Source organism: Achroia grisella, unplaced genomic scaffold, assembly GCF_030625045.1.
Source record: "Achroia grisella isolate CSIRO2021 unplaced genomic scaffold, CSIRO_AGI_Agris_v1 utg515, whole genome shotgun sequence".
NCBI classification, from domain to species: domain Eukaryota; kingdom Metazoa; phylum Arthropoda; class Insecta; order Lepidoptera; family Pyralidae; genus Achroia; species Achroia grisella.
The window spans coordinates 1,144,184-1,172,109 of NW_026712908.1; the positions used below are offsets into that span (position 1 = coordinate 1,144,184).

The window sequence follows — 27,926 nt, forward strand, 5'->3', positions numbered from 1 at the left end:
GTGCGTTTCAAATGCATGTAAGTCTTTTCGATACTTTATCAGAAATGGACTTGTTCAAATAGAATTCAAACATCAAATAAATTATTCAATACGGTATAGTAAATTTAGATTGTTTACACCGATCGATACAAACGTCGAATTGTAAAGATTTGTAATTAATAAGCAACAAATATCACTTTTATATAAATGTCTCTCCAAAATCTGTAATCCGCATACCCAAAGATAGATACAATATCAAGAAATAAATATATTATAGGCACGATAATATTCTAAGGAAGGTGTTACATATTAATGTGGATAAGAGTAGAGGAAGGCCGAGAAAGAGAAAGAGATGTTTGGACTCTGTGATAGGGTAAGAAAGAAAGTAAATAACGAGATGACTGCGAACAGGGATGAATGGAAGAAAAAACATATTCTGTCGATCCCAAATAAATGGGATAAAAAATAAGCAGATGATGAGATGAATCAACATCATAATATATCAATATAATTGGCACGCTTTTAATAAAAATGGATTGAAATTACAATCATAGAATGCTATATAATTTCAAGCGTAAGTATACTGAAAACTGGTAATAATTTATAAAATTCTTAGACGTTCGTTCTTGGTAGTAGGTAGATATATAATATACGTTACAGTAACCTTAATTCTCGAATAAGATCTCAATCTACCATTTATTAGAATGGAATTCAATAAAGCAAACAGTGTGAGTGACCGCCGGTGTGGCTACTGTGCATATCAGATCCGGTAGCCGTTGCTGAGCCATTACTTTATCATCTCTTATCGATACCTACCCAAATACTAGGGTTGTCAATATTGATATAATAATGAATTGATACGTAGACATGTATCTTACTAATATTATAAACATGAAAGTTTGTGAGTATGGACGGATTTTTGTTACTCTTTCGCGCAAAAACTGTTAAGGAATTTTGATGAAACTTTACAGTTATATTGCTGACATATTAGAATAACACATATAATGATAAATGTCATGTAAGTGTGATGCAGAAAAAATTTCACGGGTAAGCTAATATGGCGAAGAGATAATATTCTGCCACTTACTACGACAACTAAAGGTGGTGTTTGAAATTTAGTGGAGTTAATAGTCGTAGAAGAAGGAGTTCGAAGGGGTATAATTGTGAACGTATTTTTTTTATATGAAAGCACTATAATAATATATTAAATTCATATAAAACTATTTCATGCACTCTCTACCCATGAGTTTGCTACACACATAAACATTGACTATAGTCGAATTTCGACCATGGTGCAAACACTGGTAAAAAGTTTGTATACAGACAAATTTATAAACACATACTTAGGTACTGTTTGAATATAGCACAACAATTTGTCCAATTTTTTGTTTAATCTGTTTGAATATCTCTCTCTTAGCTAACAACAATTTGTCTATTTTATATATGTCATTAATAAAGAGACATCATCACATAATCATCATAAGGATATATACCTCCGTATAGATGTGTGTGTCTAGATTTAGATTCTATTAGGATTATATGTTAATTTTGATGATGAAATACGTTCGGTATTTATTCGATGATTATTTTTAATCAAAATAATTTAATCCTGAGAATGTCCAAGACTAATTAAATTACGTTCTTATATTACCAAATTAATTTTAAGACGTTAAGATAATAAATATAGTGTTACTGTTAATATTTATAAAATGTTATTTAAAATTTATTAGTTTGGCAGCCCTATTACCAACCCAGATGAATCTGTCGATGCTTAATATCCTATGGTTATGGTACTTTTATAACTCGGTACAAAAAACAAATGTCAATCTATCTATCTCAATGATCTTCTGAACCGTGAAGGAATTCAAAATAAAAAAAAAGTATATGTTGTCATCGTCCACTTTTTATTACAAAGTTAGATATTATGATGAAGTTTTAGTAGACAGATTTAAGTAATTTAATTATACAATTATATAAGCCATTGAAAACCTCGGTGGTCTAGTGGTTTAGCACACCGCTTTACTTCCAATGGCTTCGCTATCGCTTGACTTCGATTTCTCGCATAGTAAAAATATTTGTATTTACAAGTAAGATTATTTTTATGAAATCGACCATAATTAGTTTAACATTCAGTTCAAAAATAAAAAATATTAAAGTCAAACAATATTAATCTGTTCTCAATTTTACCTCAGATTTTAACAATAAACAACGTAGTATATATATACATACATATATATATATAAAAGTGTGTGTGTCAAATACATGGTAATGTGTATTTATTGATTTAATGTATTTTTAGGCATAATTTAAAAAATATATTAGACTCTGCATTCCTTCTCTATATCTTAATTTTAATTATATTATAAACGCGAAATTTTGTGAGTATGCGTGAAAGAGTAAAAAATATATTTTTTACTCTTTCACACTAAAACTACTGGACGTATTTTAATGAAACTTCACAGTAATATAGCTTATGCATGAGAATAACACAAAAGCTATATTTTTTTTTATATTGAAATTTAACGCGAGTGAAACTTAATAAACTATAAGTGTGCCAAATGTCATCCTCCTCTGTCCAGGCAATTTTCATAAACAGGAATACATAATTTTTACTTCAGGTAATCATTATATTATATGTATGTATGTATATTATAAGTATTAGGTATTCATTATATGTAGTTTTTGTAAATCGTAAGTATAAAACACGTGTTCACATACGTAAATTATGGAAATAAATTACTTTTTCATAGACCGCACAGACCAGTTTTAAAAATACACGAAGCAATTTAAAAGTACGGGAACCTGTATTATGACCATTACTATAAATACCTACATACCAACAACGTCAAACACTTTGACTCGTACAAATGACTTCTACTTGCTTGGGTGTATCATTTCAATGATATACATACATAATATAAAGTTAGTCTTGTTCAAATGAGAGAGGATTTCTTGGAAACGCTACCATAACCGTTCATATAGAGTACCGAGGCTATGGGACGGAGCATACCATCACTCACTGCTTTTCACTTATAATGATGTTAAAAATGTTACCTAACAGTCTGTTATGTCCACCCATTGTACTCAATACCCAACAAAAAAAGAGTCATCTCGTAAAAAATGACTATCAATTTATTTGAAATATAAAAAAGTCGATTTTCCCATAACATAAGACGGCTCGGTCTGTTCATTCGCAGTGGAGCGCCATCCTTCTTCAATAACTCTTTTACGTTTTTTATTTCAATGGCTTTGACATTTGGGAGTTGGGTCACTTATTAAATTAGCCTTTGTATTTAAATGAACAATTAATTATATAGTAGGAACTGCTTCTGCATTGTAGTGAATGAATCACATGAGCCATTCTTTATGATAGTTTCTTCAAATAAACGTGTACACACGAAAACTGTAATCTGAACTACAGTAACATTTATAGAAATCTTATATTTGACTTAATTTTTGTATAAATATTTATTTTTGTATAATATTTAGAAATTGTTTCCTTCTTCTATACTCTTACATTTTTTTTTACGAGTTACAGAAAATCTTGTTTTTCTTTATCAAACACTATGTCGATCAATACAGAATAATGATTATTAGTACTTATCTCTAGTTATTGCATTTTTTTTTTTAATTTGTTATTAAATACGGGCTTAATGATATTAGAGATCTCAATTTGTTTGATTACTACCTTTAGGAGTACCTATAAACGAAGTTTATAGTATGTGTTATTCTGATGTAAAAACTATATTATATACATATAAAGTTTCATTAAAATTCATTAAGGAGTTTTTGCGTGAAACAGTAACAAACATCTATCCATCCATCCATCCACACTCAGAAACTTTCGCATTTATAATAATTTAGTAAAATGAATCACTACCAAATTCAATTCTAATTATACGTTCCTAGTATTGAGTCGGTGCCAGATTTATATACAACTAGCTACCGCCCCAGCTTCGCACGGGTGTATTATATATATAAACTTTCCTTTAACTGGATTATAATCCATTGTGTAGTTTAAAAAATCTAAACTAACAACCAGCGGAAGCAACTTCATTTTACTCTGTAAAGATGTATTTGTAACATATGTAGTTATATAAATATTAAAAGAGAGAAATTGAAAATGCTAAATCCAGTAGTATCTATTTCATAATCAGACATCATAGGTAACAGTATGGGTGCGTTATCTATAAAAAAGATTCATTCATATCCAATTCCCATAGCATTTCCTGGTAACGGCCACTGAGTAACTGATGTCGTACATTAATCCTAATGTACCGATCTGTTGCTTAAACGTCGTTTAATCTAAACAAAAATATTTGAATGCGCCCAATAAAACTATAGGGCAGTGAAAAAAGTAGTTGGATGGAGCTCAGCGCTCGTAAGGCATCCGATGAGTACGACTTCTGGGAAGGTATGCGGTCCACTGTCATATCACGACCGCTAGGGATGGGAGTAGACATTTTAGGAATTCACTTGTCGATGTTTAAAGTATTGAGGTTGAGTTTGGACAAAGTTGCCACGCAGATAATTTTACCACTCCTATCAAGCAGACCAGGTGAAATATCGCGTGATTACGTATATGTGTCTCCATAGTATTCTATACCCTGGTAATCTGAATGAAATTTTAGTCTTCAGAGTAACGCAAGAGTTATTGATGGGATAAGACCGTGGTGCTGTTCATGTATATAGGCGATAGTTGATACTTTCCATCAGATAGACTGAGCTGAGCTTCTTTGCCATTCCAGTAATTAAAAAACGGCATTATAGTAAAAGAGGATAATTTCAAAATAGGTATAATTTTGACAACTACTTTATAGTTTATTTTTTATTAAATAATCATATACCTAAATTTATGATTAGTAAGCAAAATATAATATTTAATTAGGCAGTATTAAAGAAAATAAGTTAAAAAAAATTTGAAAAAAATATCGACAAGCTATATCGATATAACTTACTGCCAGCAGCACTACTCCGGTAGAGGCGCAGGCACACGACAGATGATCAGTCATGCGCCAGATGCAGCGCGATAAGCCAGCGGTAGCCACTCATTAATCTACCCACTCCCCCCACTTGTCCAATACCCACCACTATTTTACCAATTAACCAGACACGATGATACATAGTCACGGATTCTACGAATCTTGGTCGGTGTGTATTTGAGTTCGAAAATGATAAGATACCGATATTCGATATTGCTACATCTCTAATTGTACATATATACAGCTTGTATATTTTTGATATAAATACGCAGAATTGAACTAATATTTGATCAATTGAACTCTAAATTAAACACTTTTGGCTAACTACATATACTTAGTTCTTACGTAATAGAATTCATACAAAAATAATCAGTAAGAAACTTGTCACCTTAATATTTTAAACGAATGTAGCACTTTTAAGTCAATAAAATTTTTGGCTCAACATTTATTCGAATACAAACTAGGTATATGAGTAACAAAATGAAATTGTCGTAGTGATCAGAACAAACCAAAACCTACAAACATGTTCTAATAGAAATCAACCCAAATAATCTACTTTTAATATAATGATAAATTTTTTTCGTTACATTAAATATAAACTCCAATAATACCTATATTTACCGTTTTTATTTTTACAACGAGTACGAGTTATTACGGAAATGTGAGGGTTATAATATTGATGATGAGCAATTTCGGTAATTGCTACTGTTTCTTGTGAGACATAAGAGACAACTACGACAAGCCGTATGCGTGATTACCACAGTAATTGGCAAGGAGAAGTTCGTAAAAGTATGTAAAAATTTTGTCCAATTAGCATTGATTGGCATATCAATTGTAAGTATATAGTTTTTGAAGTTTATGAGTATTGGAATAGCACTTATTAAGAGTCGCGCATGGTAGATACAGTCAGCACAAAAAGCTGTAAATATCGATATTTAATATTAATACTTAAAAATTTAGAACCCAAACTGAACGAAAATGAATCAAAACATACCTATATTTCAGCAACTATGTTTATAAGTGATTCGGTAAATATTAATGCCAGTATACGTAGACTTTTTGTGCTGATTGTACTTAGTTATAAAAAATAAAACGCATAAAATAACATGCGACAGAATCGACACATAAAATTTTAATCATTATAAAATTAAAGACACAGTAATTCGCTTTTTATATTTATAAAGAGTCGTATTCAATTTATTAAAGGAATTTAAAATTTGAAGGTACATTTTCGCTATTATCCGTTATCGAAAATATTTTGATTGAACTGTTACATAGAGTATTCTTAAAAGGTTACTTGTCTTACACACGATACTAAAATGATGGGTAGTTGTGAGGTAGGCAAAATAGGTGTGGCAAGTGCGCTATGATTTCGCTATGCAGAATGTGATCTTGAAAGCGATCCTAACCGCTCATCACTGCTCCAATATTTCCCCTGACTTTAGTATCGTGTATAAACCATTTTATGTATAAAATCGAGCATTGCCTGTTTTATAAGCGACATAGAGCGTAGTTTATGCTTTGCAAAACGCAACGATATTAAAAGCGTTCGGTAGCGATCATAACGCGGCCGTCGCACCTGCACTTATATACGGGAATTTATCAATCAAGTGGTGAGTTTATGAGTACTGTCCACTTAATGCGTCGGCAGTAAACGCGTCTGTTTAATGGAATACATTCGAGGTATAATTGAGGGAGCAAGATGCACCGCGGGCGGCCGCTGCCGAATTCAACCCTAAAACTGTTTTATGTCCTTTGTCGACTACCGATTGTGTCCGTTTATGAATATTTACTGTCATAATTAGGAAACTAATCAGTTTGTAGTTTGGGATATAAATTTGATCCTGCCGAGCTCAAACAAATTGACCGTATCTTTCTTACTAATCACTTTATATAATCGGTATAGCTACTAGTTATTAAAATTGTCGTCACATATAAATTTTTGAGTGTATATCTGTCTATGTTTTTCTATTTGTTATTTTTTAATATTATCTCTGTATGCCTTTCTAAAATCTATCCGTGAGAGTAGTAGTAGAATAGTAAGAAGGATATGGAGTACTTACGAATACTAAGTATCTACAATTATGTAGTATCTATATTAATGCATAAAGTCTGAATAGTTGTTACTTTTAGCTAGAAGTTAATCAAAATTTGAGTCTTCACAAAAACAATCTACTTCAATTGTCACAAGATAAGTGGGTAACTAATAATAATACGTAAAATATAAGTAAGCAAGTAAGTAGAAATAATCTTTCAGACAGATTAACAATCACTTACATGCATAAAAGACCTCATTTCTTAAATCAGTTAATGATGTTTTCATTCATAAGGGGTATGAATATATAACTAATAAGTAGTAGGTACCTACTAACTTATTTGAATATGGAACATGTACAAATATAATAAACATTATGTAAATAAGAAACGATAAACAATATTAAACAGTCCACAACCACCGCAGGTCAGTCACGTCACAAACGGTCACATCTATTTAATTTAATTTAGACAATTTACCGTTTTTTTTTAAATAACGTCGTGTTGTGCCTTACCGCGGCTTGTTCTCGGAAATCGTAAACGGCGCGGAGCGGCCGGCGCAAGCGCATCGTTTGTACATATCATACCACTTTCTTCATGGTACAGGTATATAAAGAATTAGGTCAAATTATATATTGTCCAGTAATTTTACTGTAAGATATTTTTCTTCTATATTTACACACGTTGGTACCACCTACTATAATGTAGGCAGATAATTTATTTTTTTACTGTGTACTCCCAACTTGTACATTATGACAATGGCAATGGCAATGACAATTAAATCTATGGTTTTTTTTTAACCACTCTAATGCTTTTGGCCGCAGCTGGTCTTTACAGCTGCACCGGACGTTCGTAAGATATAAGTAAATTTGTCAAGCCATACTGTCCAAGTATCTACACTTGGACAGTATGGCTACCTATACCTATACTATATCTTACATGTAATATAATTGGATGTACATACCATAGATTTAACGTACGAACGTCCGGTGAAGCTGTAAAGACCAGCTGCGGCCAATAGCATTAGAGTGGTCAAAAAAAAAATTTAATCGGAAACGAGCGATACTATTACATACTACTAGCGTACATATGTAAGAAGTTTTAAAAGTGTAAAAAAACACAGATTTTTTTTATTATAATTATACATTATAATTTGTCTTTGAATATAGTTGAAGCAAATACAATTTTACCTTAATAAATATTATATATTCGACATGTTTTTTCCTATAATTTACAACAATTCGTAAAGTAAAATAATATAGGGTTCTTTTTCAGTGGTAACTGGAATGGTAAGCAATAACGACTCATCTGATGGTACCCGTTAGGTACTTTTATATATATATATGAACAGCTCAATCACGGGAGAGTTGTGTTACCTCTTATTCCTGACGATATGTCATTCCTCTGAAATCTGGCAATTGCACTGCCATTTCTGATCCTTCAAATTCAAATAGCTTACAAAACAAGAGGTTTAACGAAAGAAATAGGTGACACCAGTAGATATACAGGCATGTGTCTTTGTACAAAGTCCACTTCGGTACAATCGTTAGGTTAAATAGAAAAATGTCAAATTCAAAACCATGACTACAACATACAACCAAGTTGGGTCATTATGTTTTATTCATAAGAAGACTCAGTAATGTACATTGTGAATTTATATTTGCAATATATCACAAAAGCAAATATAATACTAAATATGCCCTTTTACAAACCTACTTAGTGTTTAGATAATAAACATATTTTTGTAGGTCTATTAGAGTACCTTCATAGTATAAAATAAAGTCGCCGTCTGTTCTTATATCTTTTAAATTACGCATCGGATTTTAATGCAGTCTTCAGCAATATGTAGAGTGATTCAAGATGAAGGTTTATATATATAGAATAAGCCAACGAATTTAAAAGACTTGTAATGCATCCGTGCGAGTCCGGACGAGTTGCTAGTACTATATAAATAGTAATACTGAAAAATCAATAATATATTAGTGGTAACATATATTACCCTTGCCTAAATACCTAATACGTGGGGAAGAAGGGGATTGTTAGTAACTCTTATTGCTAACAATGTACCATGTCAGGTTGATCTCCACGTGGTTCCCCTTGGAAACCATCGTGATAAATTCTTGGTGAATTTGTCACTATGGCTAACTGACCTAGCTTCATGCTCATCTTATCATCCTCCATTGGTGCCCCGCCAGCGTAAACCGTTAGCATCAGCGTGTCCACCATATCATAAAAAATCTCCTTATTTTCTTTATTTTCAACTTTGGGATGATTGAGTCAATCAACAAATCCTACTTGCATTATTTCTTATAGCCTCGGTGGTCTTGCGGCTTGGCTCACTGTTTTACTTCCGATAGTCGTGAGTTCGAGTCCTCGCACATTGCAAACATTTGTATTCTTGTGTATGATTGTTTGTATCGGTCTGGGTGTTTTCTATATAGGTATGTAATTAAAAAAAAAACTGAGTATTTTATCAGTTGTCCAGTACGCATAATACAAGCTCTGTTTACTGTTGGTTTAAATGGCGCTGTGTTAATTGTCAAGGGTTATTTATTTTATAATAATAATAATACTAAAACAATCTCTTATATTGTTAGATATATACTTAATCAAAACAAGCCACACTAGAAAGGAGTCATTCACAAGGCAACACCATCTCCAAGTCATTATCCTCGTCGAGCCGTCGAGAATACTATATTAATATCATGCAGCGGTCAAAAGTTAATCGGGTTTAAGTCGTTCGCATCGCCCACGAAGATTCATCACAATCGTCATTATTCACACACAAATTACGTAATTTCAATAAATGGAGCTTATTGAATAGTGATGAGCGTCGGTAGGCCGTGGATGAACCCCCGTCGTGTACTTCCACCAACGAAATCGTCTTTTATAATAGTATACAGCAACTGCAGCCCAGAATACTGTTCATTGACGCTACAATATTATATTCATAAAACTGCATTCACTTATCCAGCAATGTATCATGTTTTTATATGTTACTACGGGATTGCAATGGATTGTTTAGTACATATCTCTCTCAATAAGCACTTAGATGCTCATTGTCTAAAATAAATGTATTTTGTTTGAATAAATCGAGCGGGTGCTAGTAGAGGTCGCGATGGGTGTTAATGAATCTTATGATAATAAGCACAGAGTTTGGATGGATATCTGTCACTACGTATGTTGCTCCATTGAAAGAGTACCTATGTAACAAATCGTATGCATACGATCGTCAATAACTGCCACTTAATTAAAAACCTAATGATAAAGTTCATTAGGTATATATCTTAAATAGATTAAAATAATATTTATATAATAGAAGTGAAATCGTCACTAGATATAGCAACAACATAATGGTAGCTTCATTTATAAGTAAAATAGCCAATAGTTTATATTGCGTTCTAAAATAACCACGCTTACAACTTAAAATTTTATCGGTAATATGTAATATCAAGCAAAAAAGGGTTGTGACCCTAAAAGGGCGCCATCATTTTACATACATTTTTTTTTAATTATAAATATCATGTATTATGATATTTATATTGTTCATTGAATTCTAAATTTAATGAACTTCCCTTCTTTGTAGTTGTATTCTCACAATTATTTCGTAATTCAAATTATGCTCAATAAACTGCCAACTTTGTATATGATACTATAATTGAATTCTTAAGTACCTATTGATAGGTATACAAATACCTAATAATAATTTATCTTGTACGTTAAAGAAAGGAATACCTAACTACCAACAATAACAGAGCGCCAAGCGAGCTCATAGCTTGTCTGTAATTGATTTATAGGCAAATATTAAATCTGTTCTCACCAGGCCTCTCCATGGCTAATGACCGTACCAAATACTGTTTGAGGTTTTGTTTTTCAGCTATTTATTCATGTTACTCACACTCGTCAGCGCTTGATTGACACATTGTTTCGTATTTCATATACAAAGTTTATGTAGCGAGTATTCACATAATGAACTGCTCGAGCGGAATAACGTAACGAATTCACCTCCATATCGATCAAATGTGTAATCCCAATATAAAATGTCAACAAAACGTCCGAACTCACCAGCATCACACTTATCAAAACAATACAAAACGCGGGATGTTATCGATAATGATCGCGGGCACGACAACCCTCTAATTCCATTTTTTGTGGGTTGACATCGCGCTAATAATACTCATGAGAAAAATGTGCGCCGGACCCCCGTCATCCTCCTTTTGTTTTTAATTTCAACCTCAGTGGCACCGATTTAATTGGGCTCAACTCGAGCGAGCGCACCTTCGTATTTCACCTCGGCTCGCTTCATTTGAATATTTAAAGCATTTCGGGTCCCCGGCGCATTATTTTCTTTATTTACACAATATTTATATATTTATTTCAGGTCCAGCGTCATTTATTTGGTGACGTGACTTACCGATGTCGCGTCCTTCCCAGTATCGACATAGTTAACGCGGTGAATTCTCTCGCGTTCCATTTAAAAGTTTTGAGTTCTTTCTTTGGTTTGTCTTTTTTATAGGGCTGCGTCGCTGCCGCGTGTGGCGAGCTCCGCTCTTCGTTGTTTTCTGGCCAGCTCTTATCTTGGACAAGATTCTCTCGTTTTTAAATGAAGTTATATCGCCCCGATTGAACACCCGGCTACGGAGCCGAGGCGAATTTTTAATTAGTTTCCGAAGATAGAGAATTTTAAAAGAGGAATGCAGGAGCCATGTCGCGAGTGCGCGCGGATTTCTTAATTGAGACGTAAAGGCGCGCACCGTTGCGAACACCACAAGGCGATTTGTTAAATGCAACGAGATTAATTATGAATTAAAGACTTGAATCGTAACCGTCCACTACCTACATGCTAACTGAATTTTCTGGTATTCACTAACGAAGAGAGAATTAATGAACATCATTTTTCGTAGTGCCGACGCTTGCGTGTTCTGTGTACATTCACTTTCTTCGCATCATTGCCGTTTCTTGCAAGCAAAATAAAAAGTATAATATCGTCATTGCATTGTCTTCATTTTATTATTTGGGGTTGGCGCAGGATGTATTCTTTTACTCATTTCTATCATTCGTTATACTGAAACTCACTCTCCTTTTTTACGTCTCAAAGTTATATAATTCATACATCTTTCCATCAACTGTGCGATCCTTTAGGACTATTCATATTAATTTCCAATGCTTTCTATCTAAAGCATGTTATTTATTAGAAGAATATGTACCTATACACCTCATTACACTTGTACAAAAATAATGTCAATAGGTTTACTTCTCTGTCATCATTTCCTACAACTTACAGATTTCCTTGGTTCTTCATTCAGTCATGCTATGCTATATCATCACACGTTCATTTTATAATTCATACAAAATAAGATTCATGCTTATTATATGTAAATTACACCATAGAGAGAGCGAATTCAAATCTAGTCTCCACAAAAAAAGTGATACTTTTGATTGACTCTCCGGTGATGGAAACGCCGACATCTCAATCAATCAATAGGCTCAATGCCCTGCCTTATTGTTTTTAAATATACCGACCGTACTCTGGATGGTAAGTTTTGCGTTCACTATAATATCGATAGTTGACAATGCCTCTGACTAACTCACCGGGGACTACAAGCACACCATATGTATATTGTTTTATTAAAATATTATTATTGTAAATTAATACTAAATAATAATTAAGTCGTATATTTTATGTCTATTAAATATTGACAGATAAATTATAGAGAAGGCACCAGAGCAACGACATTAAAGCCAATATTGTCAGGATCTCGTGCCATGAATTCGCGGCAAACTTTTGCAGCGTCTTCTAACAGACTCTCAGGTGTCGTAGGCCCGTGGTTTATGGGAAAAGTCTTGCGGCCATCCAATTCAAATAACGTTCCATCCTTGTGTATGAACGTCACGAAATGATTACTAGGATCTTCATTTGACTCTTCAGGTACGGAAGAACCTGTATGAACAATATCCTTGTAAGCTTCTAGAATTGCAGTAGAATTCTCGAGTAATGCTCCCTTAGCTGCTGCATCAAGACCTTCAGCATCTTTTAGGTATTTTTTCAATGGTCCTTCTTTCAGTTCTATATTGTGTGTATTATTTGCAACACTATGTACCAAAGCAATTGTTCCACAAACATTGCTAAGGACTTGACGCAAATGGAATACATCTTTGGGGGGTTCTTTGTTCACCAAGTTATTTTCTTCTTTGCGTCTGAGCTGTTCATAGATTTCCGACAGTGGAAAAAGTAAGACAACGGCAAGCACAGGCCTCGGCACCCAAGCTAGTGCATCACTTTCCAAACCAATAACATCAACCATACGCCATTTTTCAGAAACGCCTAACTTCAACAAATATTTATTCATAGTGTCTGGATTAGATTCCATAGGCAAAGCAAGCGACATTACGAGGGATAAAATAAATTATATAAACTAATTTATCAATAAAATTTCACGGTAATCTGTCAATTACGTCAACATAGACATTTCTTTTTCAAATGGAAGATCGTTAGTTTTTTTTACAAAATTATCCAACAAGCCTTCTTTGTACTTGTAATATAAATACAATGTAATAATAATTTTCACTTCTATAAAATAAATCAAGTACATGTCCAATTAGCAATACAAATTAATTGTATTTACTAGGTAAAGCCATTTGGCGTGTACAAAATATTAATAAATCGCAACAAAAAGGTCAAAAATATTTTCATTTGAACATGTGTGCTCCTTGGGATTATTTAGGGCTATTTAGGCACTATGGTGTAGAATATCCACACAAACACATAATAGATTATTGTATAAAAATTACCTCAGGAAGGTAGGTAGTTATAGTCAAATGTTTGAGATTTGCAAGAATAATCCCATATATTGCTGTTAAAACGTAAATTTTATTCAAATAGTGAAATATCAACGTCTTAATAGCTCAAGCGTCTCGTAGATTACAATCGTCGAAGCTATTTCCACTGTCTTTAATTATTGACACTGCGAACTTAATTGTTATTAATTAACCGGCAGATAAGAGGCAGGTGACCAGACTGCATACATTTCCGACGTTCGTGGCTTCACACGTTACGGTCCATTTAATGTTTGTCCATTCATTTTTACAATTAATAAGAGGTTATTAATGCTGCTTAAGTGTTGGACATGAACACAGTCGGCTTTAATAGGGTTATATCATATTGATGTATTACATATTCATGTGCGTACTAGACAGAGGCACATACTAATGTTGTTATTACAATTAGCAACTTGTTTATACCTCATTAATCGAGTATTTTATTTTATTGTCTATTGAATGTCAAAAGGAAGGGTTACGCTAAATCTTAGTCAAATGTAAAGAAATTAGATGATTTTCCAAAAAAGTGTTATGCAGTGGTTGGAGAAATTAATATTTTAGATTCGGATCTACTGCCTATCTACTATGTCGATAACAAAAATATATAAGCAAATTGGTCCCTAATTAAATATTTTTAATACAAAAAGGTTGTTGTTATTAATTAGATTTGCACTACGATAATGGCAGCCAGTTGTCTTCTTAGTGATACGCGATTACTACAGGAGGTATGATGCCATCAACATCAGTGACGACAAATATGCGGTTTCCAACTTTAAAAAAAATATGTGTAGGTACATTCTAGGTATTTACTACAAACTCCCAAACTCCCTTATTAAATTACTTACTTTATATTATTTTGTTTAATTCCACTACCATTAGCATGCGTGGGACCACAAATATTAAGTGAGGAAACCAGACCACCGCTACCTTCTCTATTGGCGATCAGATTCCGACCGTTATTAAATCTACATCCATTGTTAATTCCCCTTATCAAACTTGTATTGTAGAATTAATTAATTATAAACCTAACTCGACTAGAAAATGTTACTTTCGCTGTTATAGATGCACTGAAATTAATTAAAAGGTCATTCAGGACACTAACGGCGGCGACCTTTCACACAATTTCTCCACATAGTAGACTTCAATGGGTCGCATTTAACACTCTTGTGTCGATTTTCAATGAGTTTGTTGCGGCACCACTCTCATTGCCTCAGCACGCGCTTCCCCCTCATTATGGTGTCAATTTTTGTCAAACACTCGGCCTCCATCCATTAAGGGTACCATTGAGGCGGAGCTATTGAGAAGTTATAGGTTGTGGTGCAGACTGCAATGTGGTCAGAAGATATGTCTTAATATATTTGGTGGCATATCTTCTGAACTTAATTTTTTTATTATTTACATATAGGTAAAGAAATAGAATAAAGAAATGAGTAATAATCTATTTTTTTTATTACAAAAATTGTGCAGACAATTTTGCACACTTATGAGTATAGTTTATATAGAGAGGGAGTGCAGAATCTTAATATTTTTTTTATATTTTTCTTAATTTATGTAATAAAAAAAACATTACATAAACACTATGTATTTGACACTTACTTACTTTTACAATAGAACCTTAATAATTGTTCAAACTTATAATTTAAGTTAATTATTGTCGAATTTCTAGCATTGGGCGACCACTAGTAAAGATAATTATGTGATGCATGTAGATGAATAGGTAAATTGCTATATTTGATTTATATATTTTATTTCATATTTATTTATAGATTGATATATATTATATGTATTTGTGTATGTACATGCATGTGTTTACATGTATTTACTTTTAGTATATGTAATTTTTTTTGACCTATTGTTTTTTTATTGATTATATTTGCATCGCCTACAATTTTTCTCTGCACAACCTGTGGTTGACTGGTAGAAAATGCCGTAAGACGTTAAGTCCGCCATATGTACTTTTACCTTGGTATTTTGTTCATTGAAGTTATATAAATAAATAAAAATAAATAAATATTCTATGCTTGAACAAGATCACTTAGTTATGGGTACTAGACAACTAATGTAAATACATAGATACTTTTTATGTAAATATATTCAACATACACAGAATATATCCAGACAAGAATTCATGAGTAGGAATGATTAAACAAATGATTGTAGGTATTGTGCGAAGAATCGAACCTGCGACCATCGGATGTATGGCGGTGTGCTAAACCGCTAGACCACGATTCCGTCAAAAATATCAATAATGTACATCTTCGTATATATCTTCAGATAGTCTTTCGTGTATAGAATGCGTAGTGTCTGGAGGCGTGGCGAAGTGTCCGCGCTCACTACCTTCAATTACGGACTAAGAGTGCTTATTATTTAGAAATTCAATCGGTAAATACAATAATTGTTTCGCATGACGACGCGCCTCTAGTGACCGCGAAGAACCTCTAGAGACGAAGTGAACTTTCAGTTTCTCTTTAAACTACAATATTAAATAACACACACTTAAATAACATTGCATAACACACTCATATTACTAGTGACGCATCTTGGATTTTCTTAGCACACAATAATGTAGGATATATACGTATGTATAATTTTTTTTTTCACGTAAATTTCGTTATTTATCGTCTCATTATTTAAAAAATATCTATGTACCACATTTTGTTTCAATCAGTTCAGTAATTTTGGCGTGAAAGTGCTACAGATAGACAGTCAGATTTACTTTAATTCACGTAGAATTTGTGTAGATATGGGCCTAAATAAGCACGCAAATATTTTACGTAAGACTACCCATTGTTACCACTTTGCCACTTTTTAATATCTACTTATTAATTTAATTATTGTATCTTTATTAGTGTAGCAGCAAAGTTACTTGCCATCCTAAAAAAGTTAAATAATAAGTAACACAACTAAAATTTGAAATAAATATCCGCTCTGCTCTTTCTTAATCGTGTAGACTAATGGGTACCTAAAGATTCAGTATTTTTAACTATGCAAAATAGTATTAAAATTGGTTGATTCTACAAAATACTTACGTACCTAAGTATATAATTTCTGTGATCGATAAACAAATTAAAAATACTGTTCGGTTTCGGCATTTTAAGAATTCAAAATTCAATTTATACATAATATAGGTACATATAAAGCACCCAGATCTACACAAAAAATATACTCATAAATACAAATGGTTGTACCGTGAGAGAAATCGAACCCGCTACCATCGGAAGTACGAAAGGTGGTGTGTAAACCGCTAAACCACTCAGGCCTTAACATAGGCACAAGTACTTAAATGTGATGTTTACTGATCAAGTTTACGTCGTTTATAAATAATAATTCATTTCTTCTCACAAAACGTAGGTAATAGGTATACATATTATATAACTACATATAGTATAGTATACCATATAACTATATACTTGATCAATAAATATCCTGTCCAGTAACTCTTGAATAAATAGTACCTAGTATACAATCGGGATTTTAAAAAAATGCGTTATATTTTTTATGCAATCTACTTATAATTAAAATAAATTGCTATATCTATGTTAACGAACCAATTAAATCTTAAAACACCGCGGTAAATGCATTCCCTAGTTGAATTCCAATAAATTTTCTGGATAACAGTTGACATATACATTTGTCTGCGGGTATCAGCATATACCTATTTTTAATTACGTTTATTTAGCACTAGTGACCCGCCCCGCCTTCGCTTGGGTGCTCATAACTTTGTGAGTTTTATATCTACATATTAACACTTGCTGTGCCCGCGATTACACCCGCGTTAAATTTCATGCTGTGTTATGCTGATGCATATGCTATATTACTGTAACCTTTAATCAAAATCCGTTCAGTAGTTTTTGCGTGAAAGAGTAACAAACATCCATAGAGTCACGTGGGGCAAGTGTGCGCACTTAAGGTTTGAAGTATCATATAATAAAATATTTGAAGTTAACTGGAACAAAACAAGGTTTATTATATAAAATATTTAATAATCAACAACTTAAACGCAAAATAAATAATTATCATTTACACAAATTCTTTGGAAATCAACAAAATCAAAACTGTTTAAATGCGCACACTTACCCAAGTATAGGGGTAAGTGTGCGCAGTAGTGCCGGTAAGTGTACGCAACATGTAACATACAGTAAATAGAGTCAGACTCATACGATAAACCAGAAAATAGACATCCTCAACCTAATAATACATCAGTTCAAATAATTCCTTTTCAAAGTTATTGCATTGTTCATGCCACCAGCTCTTACAGATGCTGTATTGGATCCAGTCTTCATTCGGTGGAAATATGTATTTTTCTCCACACAGTGGGCAAAATAATTCCTGCTCATCATTTTATTTATTTTCAGATCAAGTCGTATCTTCTTTTTTGGCAATTTATTCTTCCTCTTGTTTTTTGTTTTTCCAATTCTACTTTATAAGGACTTACAGTATCAATGATTGACTTTTTGCCTTTCTTTCGCCGATTTTGAATCACAGTCATTCATCCAAGAAATGCAAAAGGCCAACATCGGTATTTCTTGGATGGATGACAGTCGTACATATTCATTCCTAGACGAAGGTACACTCATTATTGCGGGTGCCACAGTGTCGTTTGCTACCAACCTCTGAAATTAATCTTTTAACAGCTTCTAGCTGTTCCTCTGTGACAACACTTCTATCCGGCATTTCTTTTATAATCGAGGCATTTTTTATGTATAATTAAACTCTGAAATAACAAATTGCATCATAAATACAAAGCCAAAGCGGAGCGGGGTAAGTATTCGCATGCGCACACTTACCCCAAACCATCAAAATAAAATTTAACCAGAATTGAGCAATATTACGTAATCGTCATCACCAAAAGATTAAACACGGCTTATATTACATAAAATGTACTGTTCGATGGTATAAAGCATGATTTCAAAATATAAATATATTACAAAGGAATGAGTCTCTCATTTAAGACAAAAATCGCAATATTTCAAGCAAAAAACAATACTCACTTACGGAAACAAAATGGTTCACCGGCGGACAGTGAAAAAGTTGCACTAAGTATAGCCTTTTGTGCGCTAATGAGGAGGGGTGTTATCAGTTCGTACCTATAAACCGTTTTTGAAATACTTCGAGTGCGTACACTTACCCGCTGCGCACACTTGCCCCCACGTGACTCTACTCACTAACTTTCGCGTTTATAATATTATTGAGAAGATTATTAAGATAGTATGTCACTCTGCAATGATGTACTTTTCAAACTGTGAAACAATAATAATAATAAAAATTATTTCGGTAGTGTAGCGTTTTAGCACACTATTTTACTTCTGATGGCGACCATTGGATGAGGTTCGAATTCTCATACGATGCAAATATTTATATTAATTACTATAATTATTTGTATAGGTCTGGGTGTTTTTTATGTACTAGTCCCTAGAATTCTTTACCGTGGTCGGGCGAGCTACTTTATTTATTTGAGCAATAGGACTTGTTTTGTTTTCTAAATCTTCAAGCTTTATGACAAGCTACAGCGAAAGTTTTGCTTTCGCTGTAGCTAACGGTCGACCAGATGGTATAAGTACCTATATTATGTATATGTATCTAAATATTTGTATCAGTTGTCTAGTAGTCATAACGCTCTGCTTAGTTTGGAGTGAGATGACGCTGTTTGAATTATTTACGGTTATTATTTTATATTAATAATTATCATCTGTATTTATCTGTAACTTACTTTCTTCATTACAAAATTTACTCTCACAATATTTGTTTGTTTTATATTAATAAAATGAAATATTTGTGCGCCCTGAGATGGTACGCAGATTTTTTCGAAATGCATAATGCATAATATGTATAATTGTAATTGTAACATAATTTTCAAGAGGGGAGCTGTTCTCTGCTGTGGGGGGAAGGCCCACTGGGTTCGCCCATGCAGATATCCTATAGAGATTGAAAAATAAAACGACTTGTATATCCATCTAAATATTTATTCCGCCCATTAACATACAGTTGGATAAATGGCGTCACATCTCGGCTAGTTAGCAACATTTCACTATATCCACTACGCGTTTGTACTGAATAATTTCATTTGGCGACAGCTATCATTCGTAAATACCCATCTTATAGGGAAAACAAGGTTAGGACCAATCACAAAGAGTAAATACAAGTTGAGCCTTAATTACAACACTACAAACATGGACTAATTAAATGATAATAAATTTTCTATATAATATTTTTATATAAAAATAGTTCACGAAATTTTTGGTATGTTTAATAATAAAATGCCTCCTTTCCGATATTCAATTTGAAATGTCAGAATACTTTTTAGAATATCTACATTTTTTTTAACGTCCAACCACAATTGAGATACTTATTTAGACGTTATATACGTAAGAGAGACGTAAAGACGAGACGTAAGAGAGATCACCGAAGAGAGATCAGAGATTTAGATATATAAATATATTTTTATAGCACAGGAGTTAAACTAGCAAATGGAACACTTGATTGTAGTTAGATATAGCTACTTGTAAGACCTTACAGTCGCTGCTCTTTTAGGAAAGAATACACTATTATCATGAAGGTATTAATATCGTATCAGTTTGTAAACTTCTGTAGGGAATGGATTCAACAGTACCTATATACATTCCCAATAACTATAAAACTCTTATAATTCAAAATGAAATATATATTTTTACATGTACCTACTTACATTTCGATAGAATATCGTAAAGGCTGCTAATTGAATATGTCACGATAAATGAAATAATCTATAAGAAAGGACGTTAACACAAAGGTTTAATAATACCAGACACATCAATTAACTTCATACAACATTAACTATTAGAATAATATCAGTCAAATCCATTCAAAATAGGTAACTTAATACTTGTATGGCTAGATACTCTTAAAACTATGAGTGACGGAGAACTACTGTTAAGTTGTATGGTCATTTATATATTTATTTTGATGGATACAAAGATCCTTTATGTGCGTTACAGAATGTAGGTTATTTTAATTTAATTGCTATTCGACATGTAAGCAGTATAAATAAAATAATATAAATATATTGGAAGAACTTTAAAAACTGTAAATTACAAATGGAAGACAATATATTATTAACATTACAGTGGGTATCGATGTTATATTTTATATAAATTTTTCATTTAGTATTTGCTATAAAAAGTATTGTCTATTTTTGTATGCTCGATTCTCAGGTTATTTCTTTTAAATTATGCAACGGACTTCGATAGTGTTTTCACAATATCTAGTTATGGTGGTTCGCATTTTTATTTGTATTTAATTTTTGCAACTGATTTTATTGTAATTTGAATTATACATTATGATTTATGTAATAAACATTAAAACATTATGGTTCAGAGTAGTTCTCCGTCAACATACTTACAAACAAACATACTCTATATTATTACTTAAATGCGAAAGTATATATTTTGTCACTTTAATTTATAATGCATTAATCCAGATATTTATAAAAAAATAAATCCAATAAACATATCGAAACATTTCGTCCTTTTCTTTTAAGCCATATTAATAATTTAAAAGAAAGTGACAAAAGACTTACACTAAAAATTGTACGAGATTTTAGTGAACATGAATAAGGGAATAAACAATATAATTACAAAAAATATAGCATATATGAGCAAATTAAAAAAATGCATAAAAATAAATTCCTCTGCGCCCTGACGTGATACCCCGTTTGTACATTTCTTATTCAAACCTAATTTTATGTAAATAAATATGAAAGTATAAGATTGTATAACTTAGGGCCTGTTATACTGGTCACAAGAGTCTAGTATATATATATAACTTCATTACTTTATAGTCCTTAAATAAAGGCAGTTGTGACAAAAAATCATGTACCTATACCAAGATTACAAGCCCTTGTACTGTTACATGGGCATACCCAGGCAGTGGTAGACAATTGCCCCCCCAATAGTAGTTGCATAGGTTACTTTGTAATCTATTATACATCAACTTAAAAAAACCATATAAAACTGACGTGCCTCTCTCGTACAGAAGAGAATACTGACTTGTCCCCTACGTATATGTTAGGTACGCCCATGTCCTGATTGTATATAAAATAGTGGCCATAAGCGTAATAAAAACTAATAATATCAACATAACTTACATGTAGTAAAATACAAACAATGTGATAAGTATATTTCATTAAATATGTATAAGTATAATTATAAAACAGCTGCAAAAATCATTAAGTCAATATTCGTTGGAAACCGGTCATACATCTTACTTATGGCTAATAGTTAAAAAAACTACCGTTTGTATAGTATGAAAATATCACTGGTTATTGGAAATGTATATATGTTACCGGAAATACGTATAAATCAGGTATCCTATACATTATATAATACCTGAATTATAATAAATAACTCTAGACTATTTACACAACGCCATCTGGTCCCACGGTAAGCAGAGCTTGTGTTATGGGTACTGGACAAATGATATAAATACTTAGATATTTTTTATAAATGCATACGTAATATACATAGAAATCACCCAGACCGATACAAATAATCATACTCATGAATACAAATATTTGCACCGTGCGAGGAATCGAAACCGCGACCATCGAAAGTAAAGCAGTGTGCTAAACCGTTAGACCCTGAGGCTGTAAAATTGTTGTATAGTAATCAAATTATATATAGTATTGCCGGTAACATGTATAACTGATTAAACGACATTCTTATTTATTGATCCACGGTTGCATATCAATTACATTGTTGATTTTCATATATATGTAGTATAAAAATGTATTATTTCATACATAGAAAATACATTTGAATTAAGAATCTTTACTTACACACTGAATATTGTATTATTAGTTTAATTAACATTAAATTGAGATGATAATATGGTTCTTTATATTTCATAAAAGTTTAATAAATACAAATAGCAAACTTTAGAGGTATTACAATTACATTAAATTACTAGACGACACAAATAATAGATGTAAAATGTAGATTTTTAATATTGCAATAAGAACATGCAAAAATTACAACACTAAAGTTAAAACAGACTAAATTAAAATTGCACCGTTCGGGAAGTCTTCGTACGACAACAACTGTATTTATTAATGATGTAAATATATGTTAAATTAAAAAAGTAAATTCTCTATATTATATTCGTTAAATAAGTTTGATGCATGATATACACATGCATTCATGGTATTCCGAGAGATTTGAGTTTGGCATGATGTCTACTATACATTTTTTCCATACAACATCTACTATCACATCACTATTATCTGGTAACCCAAATTGGAACCGTAGAATTTTAATAAAATTACAGAATTAGGTGTTACAAAATAATCAGGAGGAAAACCACAGTATGAGGTTATTAAAAACGAGCTAATAAGGTTTTTTATGCAGGATTCCAATTTATAGAGTTTTTATACAGTTCATCAATATTATTAAACTTGTTCAACATATTCATATATATGAATAAGTCTAAGTTCAACATATACGAATATGTTATTTGCATCAACAAATACAATTATTGAAGTCTGGACATAAGATCATTGTACCATTATCTTTGTATAACCGAATCATTACACATTAAACAGTCATTAATTTTTAAAAACCTAAATTTTTTTGTTGCAATATCTTGCGCACCATAAAATAAACTTTAAAAAAATATTTAAATCCAAATGGCCTCATTAATACTTCTGTTAGATCTTAAGAAAACAAAAAATCGCCGCTGCAAATATTATGATTAAGTGCCGTTCAAGTATTACGTAAGCAAATTTATTACAATTATTTACCATAAGCAAAGCGCTTACCCCCTCCCCCCTATGATTACGTAAACATTTTTCAATGAATGTATTATTTTTTTTAGTAAAGACAATGTGAGGGTTGCCATTTGCGTAAAAAAGTAAATAACTACCAATGACGTAATCATCATCTAGACTCCCCTACCCCCATGTCATCCAAAATAAGCAAAGCAAAGACCACCCCCTGCCCCCTATAGTGCTTACGTAATACTTGAACGGTCCCTTACATATTTATCAGTAATCCGTTAATATATATAAAAAAACTGACAAGCAATACAACATACATAATTGTAAGAGATCTTATAATAATGAGTGCTTGTATCATTATTAGAATAATTAGAAAAATCTATGACATGACTGCAATGTTTTTTCAGAAACTATTAAAACCACTCCACGGTTGATTTAATGAAAACGTATTTTGTATGTACTTACTTTTTAATAAAACATTACCTAACCATTACAGTTAAGTTAATAAGTTAGTTTCTAAAAAGCCATATATATGAATAAATAATGTTCATGTAAATAAACAAGTTATATGATTTTTTTGAGAGACAATAAAACGATAGGTTTGTTACACTGTCCAATTGTAAATTCGACCTTATTTTTATAATTAATACTTTGCCTAGGAATACAATTTAAATAAAATAAAAACTATCACAAAATTCCAGTAAAGCATCCTGAATCTCCAAAAAGAAACTATCCTAGCATATTATATAAATAAATCAATTCCACTTTCAAATCTTCAAATTTCAATTTAATTTGATATAATTATACAAAAATCCCACGAGAAATAAAACATTTGTATCTTAATATACGTTTTTTGTGCAATATGTATTCAAAGAATACCATAGTAACTCTAAATAAAATTGTAGCTGCTTTAATTCGATACTATAGAATTATAATAATAATTAATATTGAGTATAATATATACTCATTGTGTATTATGTTTAATCCGAAGATATTATAAAATATACATATATTCAGAGGCATAATTAACGCATTTTAGTGAATTTTCAAAAAATCAATTATAACGTAGAACATTTCTGTTTTTAGACCATTAATTGTACCTCTGAATGTCATCGCCAAAACGAACTTTTTATATGTAGTTCAGCTAGTTAAAATAATTTATTAATATCAATATATCGACTAGTTTAAAACGAATAAACATGCATTAAAAAGTAGAGAACTATAATGTGTATTAATTTGCATACAATTTCTTGTCAACAGTATATATAAAAAAAAATATGTATCACCAGCTTCATGGCCCCGTCAATTCAAAATTAAATGTAAATTACATAACAAAATGTAACATATTGATGGCGACTACATAATTTTAAGCCTAAATTAGTTCCATACACGGAATGATATGCATGCACACAAATAAATATTATAGAAATCATAATGTATTATTAATTGATTTCATTTCAATTATATATTCTTTGGATGTTAACCTCAACGCCTACAATAAAATTAAAGGCAATGTCTCGTAGCGACATCAACCGAAATTCTATAGGCGACCGTATTCTTCAATATTACGTTCCGTTTTTCATTTTGATTAAAATTTTACAAGAATTGTTACAGTTATAAGTATATCATGAAAAAATATAATTGACTAAAGTAAAATTAATAGTTAATCAATTAAAAGTTAATTTAAATACATGATTTAAAGATAATTTTGGCATTGATGTCTTTATATAACCTATACCTACTGCAAACTGCACAATATAATATACAGTACAAGAATAGTGCGTGAGACGGTTAATAATGTAATTTGAATGATCAACTTCGACATAAAAAGACTAAAACTTGCTAGTAAAGGCATTGCACTAAGGGTAATTACAAAATCACTAGCAGAAACAGCGTCTGTGTCAGTGATTATTATTAAAACCTTTCTTTCTGCTTTTTTAAATATTAAACAGTATATATTGTAGAAACAGTAGTTACGAAAGATATATCTTATTTAACATCTGCAAAAATATAATTAGAAGGACACAACATTATATTAATCTGTATTCAATTTGACAATAAATTCAAATTGTACCTTCTGTTGCATTAACAGTGCGATTCTCCGTTTTCGTGGTGTCCCGAGTCGAAACTGCTGAGGTGTCCGAGGCCTTTAGGTGGGATTGGTGGTGGGATCTCGTCTTCGCCTATCTGCAGTGGTTCCGGAATCATTGAGATCATGTCCTCGTAGCGTAGAGACTCTATAGCTAAATCGAGATCTGAAAACAAAACGGGGAAGGCGATAATTAGTAATGTGGATTAATGACCCCACTGTTAGCAATGTACCATGTCAGGTTGACCTCACGCGGTTCCCCCTGGAAACCATCATGTTAAATTCTTGATGAATTCGCTGCGGTGACCTATCTGACCTGACCCATCAGGCTCATCTTATCACAACACATTGGAGCCCCACCAGCGTTTACCGTTAGCGCGAGCGAGTGCACCATTCATTTTGCTATATTTAGTGTATCGCAATCTTTCTCACGTGATAGCGCGTATGTTTACATAAACATACGCGCTATCGAACTGTTAAGAGTTCACTTTCTTTTAAAATGTTATTTTTAATTACAGTTTTCTTTTCCAGAGACTCTTTTATAATTTATTGATTACCAATACCTTCATAATTATTCTTTCTGCTCCATAGTCAGACGTCCGTCATTTTATAATGATAATTAATCAAAAAGGCGCTAAAGCACGTACGATTGATCGACTCTGGAATAGGCGAACTGACACTGACGCGGAATTTCTCGTTCTTTTTGTCTATATTTACATGCACATTCTTTCCTTCATGAAAGCTATTCGCGCGTGAAAGAGCGTAAGTGTAAAGGCAGCTATTTACCACAGGGATAATTAAAATGGATCGTAAGTGCAGGGCTTAAGGTACATACCACTGTGGCTGTGTCGGTGTTCACCTGCGTTGGTGTAGGCGTGCGTGTCGACGCAGACACCGGAGTCGCGGGCATCGTCCCCGCGCCGCTCGTCGGGCTCCGCGCGAGTCGCCCGCCGCGGCACCAGCGGCGGCCCCGCACTGGCGCCCCCAGACTCCATCCATGAACGTTTGTCGCCTACTTTCCATCAACATATTCCAAATTTAAATCTGAATTCTGTGCTATAACAGTAATATTTGTCCTATTTTTAAATATTTGTAAACTACCGAAACAAAATTGTATCTAATATGCAGCAGTACTAAGTTCTTTAAAATAAAAATTTATTATTTCCGCGTGCGGTCGATGCACACGCGGATTGGCTCTCGTGCCGCGTCACTCGTCGGGCTCTTCAACGGATCTATGTACGCTTGTCGCCAGCTTTCCATCAACATATTCCAAAGTTAAATCCGAATTTTAGTATAAATATATACTTACACATATATAGGGCGCACTAGCCTCTTGGCAAAAGAATTGCCTAAAACGGAATTTCCTAAACCTAAACCTACTCCACAAAAAATAGATTGCCAAAAAAATAAAAAATTCGTTCTAATTTTAAATTATTATTTTATAAACTACTAAAACAAAATTGTGTCCTTAATATACATTAGTTGCGACATGTCATCTTTGAATAAAATTTAATTAATTCATAACTCAGAACACATTACACTACCACATCTAGCGTATTAAGCAAAATTGTGCTATGGATACTATACCCTAGTACACAACTTTGCTAAAACTTTGTTGTTAGTGTAAGTAACAAAATTTTACCTGAAACTCGAGGCGGTAAGGGCGGTGCATCGCCCGGCTCACTCCACGAAGCACGGCTGTGACGGCGCGTCTCAATTATTTCACCGTCAATGGATTCCCTGTTAGAATATAGATGTGTTAGACCTACAATGAGAATCACTGGCAGTTTTTATATTCATTTATCCGTATTTTTATATTACTTCTGTCACTGCGGTCTGCTATAATAAACGTCTTCAAAGCATCTCTATTGTTTTCATTCATTACTACTAGATGAGATATTTAAACAAAGTTATACCTATTTTTTTAATGGAAAGCTGCCCCGCCTACGATAAACTTACTGCCGAAAGATAATACAATGAAATGAGATGCGATAACTGATTTGACTTCAGGAGTCAGATCTGTTAGCACATGTGTATTTCTTCGCGATGTCCTAAACGGCTAGTTATTCCGCGTAGTACCGGTAGTGAATTCCACAGTTACACGTGTGCACAGAGAATGATTTAATGTAGAAGGAGGAAGTATGGGAAAGAGTTTTAAGGCATAGATTTATTGCACTGCGTAAGCCATAATTTTGGCTAAGAATGCAGCCTCAGAAATACAAAATTTTTTTAATAGGAAATTGTAGGATTAAAAATATATATACATTCTATGTTA

At 32.4% G+C, this 27,926-nt stretch overlaps 3 protein-coding genes across 3 annotated transcripts in view; all 3 read right to left on the minus strand.

The window, feature by feature from the left end:
* The window catches only part of LOC131846990 (transcription elongation factor 1 homolog), a 380,500-nt gene that overhangs the window by 251,980 nt on the left and 100,594 nt on the right, over nucleotides 1-27,926 (minus strand). The gene's annotated exons all lie outside the window — the stretch shown is intronic.
* Nucleotides 12,656-13,457, minus strand: LOC131846986 (ubiquitin carboxyl-terminal hydrolase-like). Its single transcript, XM_059196417.1, has one exon. It carries the CDS (start codon nucleotides 13,382-13,384, stop codon nucleotides 12,704-12,706), a length of 681 nt encoding a protein of 226 aa, XP_059052400.1. The 5' UTR covers nucleotides 13,385-13,457; the 3' UTR covers nucleotides 12,656-12,703.
* LOC131846981 (dedicator of cytokinesis protein 3) overlaps nucleotides 24,194-27,926 on the minus strand; it is a 69,467-nt gene continuing 65,734 nt past the window's right edge. The window contains exons 36-38 of the mRNA XM_059196407.1: nucleotides 27,294-27,391; nucleotides 26,487-26,666; nucleotides 24,194-25,817 (exon numbers count right to left, since the gene is read on the minus strand). Coding sequence (XP_059052390.1) covers nucleotides 25,648-25,817; nucleotides 26,487-26,666; nucleotides 27,294-27,391 — 448 coding nt within the window. The 3' untranslated portion in view covers nucleotides 24,194-25,647. The remainder of the gene's footprint in view (nucleotides 25,818-26,486; nucleotides 26,667-27,293; nucleotides 27,392-27,926) is intronic.